Raw genomic sequence first — 12,658 nt, forward strand, 5'->3', positions numbered from 1 at the left:
GTTCTTATTATATCCATCTACATGTGTTATACTTTATAATCCAATATAATGCAGTCAATATATTAAACTGTGAAGGGTGTTAATGCATCCTCAAGTGAAGTGCTACTGTGTGCTCTTAAAAAGTGTAAAACAATGTGCAAAACTGACTATTCATTATGTCCTAATATAGCATTGCTGATTACTCCTATGTGTAAGCTAAATCTATACATCCGGGATGTCAATCTTATATATAAAGGGGAGACTTTGTTATAGAAAGATTCTCCTCAACTGCCTTCTCTATATGCCCTTTGCCCATTCTTTGGGGAGCACGAGTAGGTGAGAATCCCAATCTTTCCCCTATATAAACCAGAGCCCACAGATTGCTAAAGAGATGAGTTTGATATAAACCATATAAAGAAATTTAAAATTAAGATATTTTCTTGGGAAATGATCCAAAAAAATTAAGTTTAAAACAAATATTATCCTTTTATCGGTAGCCTAGTTATTTAACGTTTATTATGTCATATATGTCATATAATGACCCCAGTGTTTTAGTGACCCCCACTATCTCTTTATGTGCCCCGTTACTTTCCATATCGTGCCACTTTAATGGCCTCACTGGCAAGTGATCTATCACAAGAAGGGGATGTAGGAAAGTTTCTCGTTAAGGCCATTTGGAGCCATAGTCCCCAATTTCTGAATCCACCATGTCTCTTTCTGTAATAGTTGTTCCTGTCTGTTGCCTCCTCGTCTTGAGATTGGAAGATGGTCGATCGCGATGCACTTTAAAGAGGACAATGGATGATTTTTTTCCAAAAAATGTCTGGCAACCGGTTTATCAGATTTGTTGTCCCTATAGGCCAATCTGATACTAGATCTGTGCCCCCTTATTCTTTCACACAAAGCGGTTTCCGTCTTCCCGACATAATTTAAACCACAGGGACATGATAGTTTATAGATCACATGATGTATAGATTTAGCTTACACATAGGAGTAATCAGCAATGCTATATTAGGACATAATGAATAGTCAGTTTTGCACATTGTTTTACACTTTTTAAGAGCACACAGTAGCACTTCACTTGAGGATGCATTAACACCCTTCACAGTTTAATATATTGACTGCATTATATTGGATTATAAAGTATAACACATGTAGATGGATATAATAAGAACCTAGTGTCACACACCACACCACATTCTAAAGTGACTCCCTTATTAGTGGGGGTAGATCACCTTCCTTTGATTAGGTTAATTGTTGAGAATATCTGATTATATTTCACAATACTTGAGTTTCAACAAGGATAAAGTGATTCTTTCACATTGTAAGAATTCATCACACTGTATGACCCTGAACAGTCTATCACATATTTTTCATTTTGTAACTATTAATTATTAGTTCTATTGATATTGCTTTTCTTTAGATGGAGGTAGCAGCTTCCCGTGATGTTTTTTATCTGATTCTGTTTAAATCCTACCGCCGAGCGAAGGGCTGATGCAGAAATGAATCCGGAAGTAAACGCGCATGCGCCCGACGTCTCCATAGCGATGGAGGACGCGGGGAACCAGGAAGTAAGCTGAGCGCGCGATTAGAAACACGGAAGCATCCTGCACCCGCCCAGACGCTCGACGGATAGGTTGATTGATCGTTAACACATCTGAACCGTGAGTTTACATGATTGCTATTCTTATTTAAACCAGACTGTTTGTATGTGTATCTGTATTCTGTCCTGATGAAAGTTCCCTAGTGGAACTGAAACGTCGACCTCTGGAATAAAGACTAAATTTCTTTTTTTCGTGTAAATCCTGGGAGTGCTGATTTTTTCTTACGGATATATATATATATATATATATATACATTAAGATCATCATAAAGGTAATCCCAGCCAATCAAAAACTTACTGTGAGTAAAGCCACTCTTACGAAGGCAAAATCCAGCACATGTCAGCTACCTACCTGTGTCACTATTGTCCACAGAATAAAATATCTCACTTTTGTGACCTTTTCAGGACCTCTCCTTCTGCCCAGGAGAGGTCACAAAAGTGAGATGGACGTATTGCTTGAAGTATGCTGTCCTGGACAGTAGTAACTGTATGACCCAGTTCCATAATTCTTCAGGGAAGATAGTATCTCAGATAGTATCAGTTGTCTTAGTTACTATGCTGGTTGTAGTCATTTTGCAAACATATCCTCTCAGGCCTCCCCTGCTGTAGTCCACAGAGAGTGCCTTTAAAGTTCAAGCTGTAATATGCCTTGGAACCAATTTAGACAAAAGAAGTCCATTGCCTTTGTAACTTAACTCTTTCTTTGATTCTTCTCATCTTTCTTTTTTTTTTTTAATTCTTTATTTTTGGTATGACAGTAGGTAGTATCATAAACAATGAAAACAACAAGGCTTACGCAGAAGCCGTCTTGGAAGGCATAACGTGTCCTTTGGGTGCCAGGCTTGTGCAAAAGCCACCTTAGTAATTAAATCTGTGGATGAGAAACCTGGCTTGCGCAGAAGCCTTCTTGGATGTCACAATCCATAAACGACAAACAGGGCCTGTGCAAAGGCCGACTTAAGAAGCATAATAATACATTTTAAACAGTGCTTGTGCAATCGTTGTCCTAAGAGGCTTGGTCTGAGTGTAGTTTGCAGTGTGTACGTGTATTAGATGCATAGTTGATTGGGTCGTTGCATGCTGTGTGTTTGTGGGAATTGTGGAGTCTCGGTGGTTGTCTGTCATGGTTTCCCACTTCTAGGTGGTGTTGGGGCTGGGAATGGGGATTGTTAGGAGGTCGTTGTGGTGATGCTGTTTTTCTTCTCATCTTTCTTTACGTTACCTTGGGAATTTAAATGGGGAGTTACATCTTTATCACAGTTGTCATTAACCACTTTCTATTCAAGGATGGAATTAGTATGCAACACAAAACGATACGTATAAAGCAGTGCTCAGTGACATTTTCAAAACAGTGGTAAACCTTTTGTATAAACACACGTAGAGCCATCTAAAAGCATTGTCAATATTTTATTGACACAGGTGCCTTCATCACATGCAAAGTAATACCTAGAAACATATATTGTCTTTGAAACCTAGCGATTGCCCTTGGTGAAAATAACAACAAATGTAGCCCAACAACAAGGTCACCAGCTGGAAACCAAAAGTCTAACTGTTTTAATTCCTGGCAGCTTGACCATCTGCAGGGTTTTCCCCATTCTTCTGGAGGTGAACAAACAGTGCTGGCCTATATGTAGACCTCCACTAAAATAACGTTTATAATTTATTAGTGCATGTTGTGTAAGTGTTGATTGATTGCAAATCATCTAATTTTGCAACAGTTTCATCAATAACCTTCCAGGATTATTTCCAATGCCAAACATCTCCACACGTCTCATTTTTGACCTTTGATCTTCCGATTCATTACAGTGAAATCCTCTGCAGTTTGTGCTTAAAAGCTGTCATATTAAAACCACAGCACTTTCTGTAAAAGCTCCACACTATGGTACATCATTCTAAATGTATTTATTTATTTATTTTGTTTTTTGTTTTTTTCTTTTTCATTTTCTTGCAGGAGAGGCTTTTCCTGAGTATATCAAACTACATATTTACTGCTATTTTTGTAGCTGAAATGACACTGAAGGTAGGCCAATCTGTGTTCATCAGGTAAGCACAGCATAGGGAACAACTGTTTTATTAATAGTTTTTTTTTCTATCTTTTATATGCTATTAGGTGGTTTCTCTTGGACTTTACTTTGGGGACCAAGCTTATCTCCGCAGCAGTTGGAATATTCTAGATGGTTTTCTTGTGCTTGTGTCACTCATTGATATTGTGGTATCCGTGGCTTCAGCTGGAGGTGCAAAAATATTGGGAGTGCTACGGGTTTTGCGGCTTCTTCGAACTTTGAGACCTCTCAGGTAAAATAGGCTCCACTCTGATCGAACATATAGTTACATAGTTACAAAGGCTGAGAGAGACATGTGTCCATTTGTTTTTTCCTGTTGATCCAAAGAAAGGCAAACAAAAAAAACCATAGTTTGAATCACTTCCATTTTTGCAACAAACTAGGAAAAAATATAATTTTTGACCCCAGAATAGCAGTCAGATTTATCCCTTGATAGAATTTTTAGTACTAATATTGTACCATAATGATGAAATAATATTTTAGGACAGGGGTAGGCAACCTGCATCACTCCAAATGTTGTGAACTACATCTCCTTAATGTTTTTTACAGAATAGTAATGCTGGCATCGTATCAAGGGAGATGTAGTTCACAACATCTGGAGTGTTGAACGTTGCCTACCCCTGTAATATGATGACTTTCTTGTTTTGTGTGAAGTATAACAGTATAATATATTCCAATATTGTAAAGCGCTACAGAATATGCTGGCACTATATAAATACAAATAATAATAAGATGAACATATGTACAGCATGCACCCCTGTGTGAAAGCATCCTGTCACTTTATTCAACCGCCTAGCTCTATTTGATGTGTTAGGAAAGTACAAGCACACTGAACAATTCAATTTATCATGCATGGTCAGTTTATAATTTATATAAGAAACTGCTGAAAAATTATATGCAGTCACAAACCAATTAATTAGTTACAAGTACAAAACAATTTCCCAGCCTCAAGTAAAACAAGTCCGTTGCTAAGTTGTTGTCATTCTTGACCAATTTTGTTTCTCCGTCTAGGGTTATCAGCAGGGCCCCTGGACTCAAACTGGTGGTGGAGACTCTAATTTCTTCTCTAAAACCCATTGGAAATATTGTTCTTATTTGTTGTGCCTTCTTCATTATCTTTGGGATCCTTGGTGTGCAGGTATCAATTTTCGTGTGTTGGATCTCATTTTATCTTGTCTTGTATCTAGATCACAAACTGTTTTCGTACGCACCTTCATCTCCTCTTGTTCCTGTTCACATACATTTTATTTGTCATCATTTACTGTTAATGTTCAGAGGCATCTTGCATATTATTCACTTCTGAAGAGCATGTCAACACTTTTTAAATGAAAACGGTAACTTCATTTTCTTACAAAGAACAACTGTCTTCTTTAATCCCTTTGTCCAATACATTATTTATTCTCTGCATTTTGTCATTAATTATTTGTGCTTTTTAGAATCACCTTCCGCAGTTTCCTTTCACATTCTTTTTGACTTATTGATGTGCTGTATGTATACCTGCCTACTGTATCCCAGCTTTACACATTAGCAGGGGTCCTTGAACATATTTTTTCTTCTCAGTTGGCGCCAATGACTAATAGATGTGAGTCTAGGGTTATGGGCACACTGGTCAATGTAGGAATGTTTGTGAGAATCTACACAGTGAAGCTGGATCTCAAAACTCACTTGCTTTGTATTCTGTTTTATTCTACAACAACTTAACTAATTGGTCAATTTTTTTTGTTTTGGCCCAAGAACATTTCTTCCGTAGGAATAAATAAGAAACATGGGGGATGAGGTGTAAAAATGCATATTTCACAACGGATGTGAAGGTTACTCTGTGTAAGCAGAGAGATATGAAAAAGATAATGGCAAAGCACACATATGTAGATTTGCCATGATTCGTAAATTACCTTTGTGTCATGTATTAAAATGCACAAAATTCATGTTTTACCACCGTTCCAATACTAAGGGCTCATTTCCAATCCTGTCAGTAAAAAGCTGCTGTAAGCTGTCACTGTTAATAAGGCCAGTACTTTGTAGAGGCTGCTAATTACTGTCACGTTTCCAACCTATTCTTTGACCAGTCACAGTCGTGTGTTCTTCTTCTTTACTGGTAAAGCACAAGACCACACATTCAAATTTAGAAAGTATTACACTGTGATATTATGCTACATACATATCTAGGCAACTTTTTGAGTCCATTTTTTTCCTTTGGGAATTGATCCTATATTTATTTAGAATAATTTAAAGAATAATTCATTATTTACATTATGTGTCTGACTTTTTCCTTTATCTCGTTGTTCTTTGGTATGGTTTAATATGCTCTGATATGTTTTTTTTAGGGTTTCACTGTAATGCCGTATAGGCTTATAGGCACGTAACGTCTTTCCAACAGGCCAGAGGTTGGTGTTAAATAGCGATAGGTTTGGAAACCAGTCACTAAGTAGGGGTTTCACTCTTGGAGCTGTTAGCTGCTACTTAGTGACTCGCTCTTTTGTAGAAGCATCCAATAACTCCATGTCGCTACTTGGGAAATTTTGCAGTTGTTACTTAATAGTAGAGAAAGGTATTTAGAGAACAGCTGCTGGCCAGTAAAAAAAGTATCGGTGTCCGTGGAAAAAAGGTGGAAACACATGATATCCCATGCCTCCCTATCATCCCTATTTTGGCAGGACAGGACGGAATATTTAGGGCACTAGGATAGGCAGTGTTTACTGAAATGATGCCCTTAGTGGGCCGGCCTGATTGATAGACAGGCAGCTTGGCATGCGTTCACACCAGTCTGATCTGCCATTACTGAGATGGATTCGTCCGATTTCTGGGTCAATCCACCGATTTGGGGACAGAGCTAGTGATGCAATTGCATCACTGGTCCGCCCTTTTGCCTCCCACCCACAGTTATCTTGGTTCAGGGGGCGCTGGAGTTGGGTGATATAATATACTGTATGTATTGCTTGCATAAATGTATGGTTTGTTGTTACTGTTCCATGTTATTGTGTTTTCTTTACTGCAGCTCTTTAAGGGGAAGTTTTTCTACTGCCTTGGAGTAGATGTTCGAAATGTCACCAATAGGTCAGACTGTGAAGCAGCCAATTATAAATGGGTGCACCATAAGTACAACTTTGACAACTTGGGACAGGTAATTGCCAACTAGCTATCACACATTTTATCTGAAGAGAACTGGGCCATCAGCAGAGCCTGTTGGTTACTGTGGCATTTTCTTTTTTAGGCACTGATGTCACTTTTTGTTTTGGCGTCCAAAGACGGTTGGGTTAATATAATGTATAATGGACTGGATGCTGTGGCTGTTGACCAACAGGTAGATATTTTTACTTCTCTTGTCATGTTTCCCATCATCAAATTCCATTTTTTTTTTTAAATGAAACCATTATATTGGCAGGTTTAACCTGGGAATTAAACAAAATTGGCAACATTCCTGAGAATCTTAGGTGAAAATAACATTTGGAAAGAAACTAAACTTAATTTCTGCCTAAAATGTTATAATACCAGTTTTACACAATGCAATGTTTAGTAAATACATCCTACTCTGTTAAATCTCAGTGCAATGATGTGAAAAGGGACATACATTTGAAAGGTTCTGATAAATTGAAAAAATAGTTATTGTTTGGAATTTAAAGTGAACACAACATAAATTTTACGTTTTATGCCAAAATAGACAAAGTAAAAAAAAATTTGCTTTTTTTCGGTTTGCTTATTGTGGCCTACAATTTGAAATCCATTTTGAACTCTTGACAATTCACACTTTTGTAACTATCCCTCATGATATTTCCTATGTATTTGCTCAATGATTCCCTAAATTGTTAAGGGAACATACAAAACATCTATGATTGTTTGTTTTTTCAACTTACGAAGCAGCACCACTGATTGCTGGGTATTTAGTTAGCAATCTTTAACAGCTTTTAGTTTGCAAACAACAAATCATACTTAAAGGCTTATTCCAAGCATAGAAACTCGGCCTGCTGCAGTGGTTATGATGTCAGGCGTACCCTGATTTGATTGTTCAGTATCTGGGCAAACCGTTGCCCTCTGGTGGGCCCCGTCAGACCTCTAGGCTCTTACACCCTTTGGTAAGGCCCTTCCAGTTTCTGCGGAGTTGCCAAAGATGGGAGCCATTCCATTTGTCATTCATTAATTAAGAGCGTTAGCTGACCACATGAAAATTTGCACAGAATTGTTAATCACTTTTTAGTGCAGCTGGAGAGGGGGCATGCTCCCAAAATGGTTTGACAACTGGACGCGGCTGTAGTGCCGGAGCTGTAGTGGATATGGTGTTGAGAGTTTCTGGGTCAATCCACCAATTTGGTGGACAACTTGCTATAAAGTGCATAGATGGACAAACGATGAAGATGTATAATTTGATAATAAACAACCCAGATGATGTTGGTTACCAGATGTATGATATTTTTTTTGCATGTGTTGACCGGGCTACCCCATTTTGTTTCTTTGTTTTCCAGCCTGTTACCAATCACAACCCTTGGATGCTGCTCTACTTCATCTCTTTCCTTCTCATTGTCAGTTTCTTTGTACTAAACATGTTTGTGGGTGTAGTAGTAGAAAATTTCCACAAGTGCCGACAGCACCAGGAGGCCGAGGAAGCCCGGAGACGAGAGGAGAAACGTCTCAGGCGGTTGGAGAAAAAACGAAGGAGTAAGAAAAAGCCTAAGTGTTTGGTTGGTTCGTAGGCACTATAACTTCTTCCTATCTTCTTCCTCCTACCTTCAGCGCCACTATTAGTATCCATACTCTATCATGCACATTCAAATTTCAGTTTACAAATCTGGTTCACTTATAGCCGGTAAAAATGAGGGTTTTTATTTTTCCTTTTCTTTAAACAAATACATCCCAGATGGGTCTGTGTATCAAAGAGAAGTCAGAGGTTTAAAATAAGGGCCAATGCCACTTTTGCTCTAACACATAGTTATTTGTACGGTCTCTAATTCATTGTTATTCTATAAACAGCCATGTGGCTTTTTTATTATTATTATTCTCTGCGGATTTGATTAGATAGTTCTAAAATTGTTGCACAGATCATGTCCTTTTAAAATTATCCCTATTTTTGAATCATTGGTACCTGATTAAGAGTAACTTCCTGAGATGCTTAGGCCAGTAATATTTGCAATGAGAATCATTTGTGATAAAATGGTCTTGTGCTTGATTCCTTTGTCCTTGATTAAGCAATTGGTGCTTGATTTTATTGCAGTTTTGATTAGATATGGAAGGCTTAACTGCAGAGCCACAAAAATGAAAATGGCATCTAATCAAATTGCAGTAGTACACACACATAAAGAACACAGGCTCAAATAGCCAAGTGCACAGAGGAAGAAATAGAGGGGATATGTAGAAAACGTGTTGTGTTTACAATCATGTTCATGATGGTTTTGTGCGCATGCACTATTTTCTTATGTAAAAACCATTACGCAAACTTTATACATCAGTACCCTTTGTCCCACCTTTTCTATAGGGCACCAAAATAACCTATTTTCTTGTTTTCTGTCACTTTTTATTTCTCTTTTGCATAGCTTGCCGATATTTTACTGATGATTTTACCATTAAATCATTCACAAAAATAGGGGGAAAAAATAATTTAAATTTTTTTTTATACAGTAAACAAAAAAGAAAGAATGTGAAAGCTCTTTACTTGTCTTGGAAAACTCGCTACCCTGACAGTGGAGAAAAAAAAATGATTGAAAAGCACTTTTGCACCTGTTTTTTTTTTAATACATTGGAAATAACAAATTTGTATATTTAAAAAAGGATGAAAACATAACAGGAATATAAAATGATGAAAAAAGAGCGATAAGGAAAATGTTATCACAAATAAGGGATTTAGTAGGCATAAATAAGAAAAGTATTAGAAAAAAAACACAACAATTTTTACACCTAACAACCAATCTGCCAGACAGTACTTTGCTTCTGAGAATGCAGTAAGCTGTTGGAGGCCAACAAATTGTCAGTGCGTGCCTCAATCTAGGCTGGTTTGATTCATAGACCCACTGAGTGTCATTGTCTTACTTCATTTATCGTCATCCTCTATATACACTGTATTGTGTATTGAAAAGCATGATAACCCCGTAAATCAAATGCATTGAGATGAAGTGGTCATCAACTGAGACTAACCTGTCACAAACAGCATCATGAAAAACAGACAAAAAAAGGGGGAGAGAAGAAAGATAGAACAATGATTCTCAAACCATTGAGGTCTGTGGACCACTTCCACACCGTGTCAGTACTCAAGGACAATCTAACTGCTTTGTGCTTATAGCAGACTTGAAAATACAATGTAAAGCAATATCCTACTACAAAAAAATACCTCTATAAATTGTTTCTGCAAAGAAAAGAAAGCGATCTGGGCATGCCAGATGTGTGATGTCACAGACTTTAATAGAAGTGAGGTGGAAAGATAATCTTTCGACCCTGTGATGTCGCTTTTGACAAAGACATTGCATGGCTGAAACGTTATCTTTATACCTTTATACCTTATCATTCTACATTATTATTATTATTATTAATAAAGCTCTAACAAAATCAGCAGTGCTGTACAGTAGGTGGACTAACAGACAAGTATTTGCTGGACATACAAGAACAGAGGGTGTTGAGGGCCCTGCTCAAACAAGCTTACATTCTAAAGGAATGTCTGAGTGTGGTTCCCAGCTTATTCACATATAAATTACTGCTAAGCAAGAAGTTCTTGCAGCCCTCCCTCTCACACATACTTACAGCTATCAGGACCTACGTCCCCATATAGGTCCACAGACCTCAGTTTGAGAAGCATTGAGAAATACAGGGGAAGAAGAATGTGGATTTATATGTAATTGTATGCAAAATGATGCATTCATTTGCATAAGATACTGTTGTATTATTCCAGCCCTCTCTACCTGTAACCATTTCCCTTCCAGAGGGATCTGCCAAGCATTATTCTGCAATGTGATGCAGGTCTCACTGGCAGTTAAGAGTTAACTAATCCTTGTCTTTATTTGGTTTTCTATATATATTCTATATGGCTATCCTACTCTAGTGTTTATCATTGTTTCTTAGTTATCACCATTTTAGCTCCTCCATCCTTTGGTATATTCTATTCCATAGACTAGAAGGTATTGAATGGTCTTCTGGGTGTCTGATGTCACCAATAGTAAAGGGGGTAACAGTATATGGAATAGTGTGACTCTGTATATTCTAGTTTGCATGTCTTTGTCTCTTCGTTGTGTTGATTGTATTCTTTCTCCCTGCCTGTGATTAATATTATTCTCTGTCTCTCTCTGCCAGCCACACTCTTACGTTGTGAATATATAAATATAATTGTATTTTCTTTCTGTTTTATATTTCAATTTAGCCTCATCTATCTTTTTTCCCTGTCACATGCCCCTTTCTTTTCCATATATTATTTCTCTATAATGTCTCTCTCTTCTTCTTTCTACAGAAGCTCAGCGTTTACCGTATTATGCCACTTACTGCCCTGCACGTCTTCTGATTCATTCTGTCTGTACTAGCCACTACTTAGATATATTCATTACCATCATCATTTGCCTTAATGTTGTCACAATGTCCTTGGAGCATTACAGCCAACCAAGGGTAAGTGAAATGATAGTGTTCCTTAACCCATATGCCAATAATGTTTATCTCTTTAATACAGGGGAGCCCAAAAGGTAGATCCCCAGATGTTTTAAAACTACATCTTCCACAATGCTTTGCCATTCTAAAGGCATTCCAAAAAGGCATTTGTAGTTCTCTAACGTCTGGGGATCTACCTTTTTGAGCACCCCTGCTTTAATTCTTTTCATGGGCATTCTCAGCATGAGTCAAAAGGATGCACGTGCCGTGACCACCCGAGAATTTGCCTCTTGTTTGTTTTAAACAAGGCCTAATAGTGACACTGCCTACACACATTATGGCTTTGCTCCCCTTGTCATTTTTTTTGGGGACCACTGGGTTTAAAATAGTCAGCACTGGTTTTATCTTCAAAACACCTGATGAATTCCATTTATCAGCCACTTGAGCCATCTTCAGATGGAGTGCCAAAAGTTAATCACCATTGTTAGTTATTTTACAATGGATAACAAAAAAGCCAAAATACTTTAAGATGGGATAGATATGCTTTCAGATGTCATATGATCATATTCGTTAAGGTGCTACTGAACATAAAGGAACAATCTTTGCACAAGCCCATTCTCAGATTGATGGAATCGTAGGGGATGTGCTTCCATTCAAGTAACCACTCTCTTTTACAGTCTCTTTGAAAGCTTTCTATGAGTTATCTCATAATATGTACATGTGCAATTGCATCTATTTTTATCTATGAAAATAATCTGTTTGATAAGGTCATTCAATCCAAGCTGTGGCTTTTATTAACTTGCACATTTTTAAATTTGTGTTATTTCATTCATTTGGAACTACTGCTGAAAGCTGTTACACATGTCTCAGATATGATCAGCCCATACAGCATGAAGAAGAAAGCTAAAATAAGTTGCTGGTTATCTCCAGCCTGGTGACTCAAATAAGTCATTATGGAGTCTGGGGGTCCTAGGCGCCATCGAACCTTATAAGGTTAAAGCGTCTGCAAATAGTTAGCCCCTAAATTGTAACCCAGTCTGCTCGGCTGCTTTACTTCCTTCTCCTCTACTAATGAGGAAGTTCCCATGGACACCAATGGTAGGCCGATAGCTTCAACTGATGCTTTCGTCCTATCACTGGCCACATATTGAGAAGAATGGTTTAGGTGCATATGTGAGAGCCATATTCAAATGAGCTTACAGACTATTCCACAGTCTTATTACAAGAATAGTTATTTTTCAACTAATTTATGTGTATATCATCATAATATAGTTCATGTTTTAATGCTTTCCATGTCATAAAGTAGGGCTCCAGTTAGCATATTAATAATAAAATCAAGACCATATAGCCACGTGTATGACTGCTGGTTAAAAGTAGCCCGTAAAATACTGGTAATTTAAGAGTTCAAACGAATGTATGCATATGCTTGGCTACTAATGGCTAAATATTGTTGCCCAACTAA

The 12,658-nt window shown here is 37.6% G+C and overlaps 1 protein-coding gene across 1 annotated transcript in view; it reads left to right on the forward strand.

Annotated features, from left to right (window-relative positions):
- CACNA1I (calcium voltage-gated channel subunit alpha1 I) overlaps nucleotides 1–12,658 on the forward strand; it is a 286,325-nt gene that overhangs the window by 235,100 nt on the left and 38,567 nt on the right. Inside the window, exons 18-24 of the mRNA XM_063426399.1 lie at nucleotides 3,534–3,602; nucleotides 3,693–3,877; nucleotides 4,657–4,783; nucleotides 6,641–6,766; nucleotides 6,857–6,946; nucleotides 8,103–8,295; nucleotides 11,066–11,217. Coding sequence (XP_063282469.1) covers nucleotides 3,534–3,602; nucleotides 3,693–3,877; nucleotides 4,657–4,783; nucleotides 6,641–6,766; nucleotides 6,857–6,946; nucleotides 8,103–8,295; nucleotides 11,066–11,217 — 942 coding nt within the window. The remainder of the gene's footprint in view (nucleotides 1–3,533; nucleotides 3,603–3,692; nucleotides 3,878–4,656; nucleotides 4,784–6,640; nucleotides 6,767–6,856; nucleotides 6,947–8,102; nucleotides 8,296–11,065; nucleotides 11,218–12,658) is intronic.

The sequence above is a fragment of the Pelobates fuscus genome, chromosome 7 (assembly GCF_036172605.1).
Source record: "Pelobates fuscus isolate aPelFus1 chromosome 7, aPelFus1.pri, whole genome shotgun sequence".
Classification (NCBI taxonomy): domain Eukaryota; kingdom Metazoa; phylum Chordata; class Amphibia; order Anura; family Pelobatidae; genus Pelobates; species Pelobates fuscus.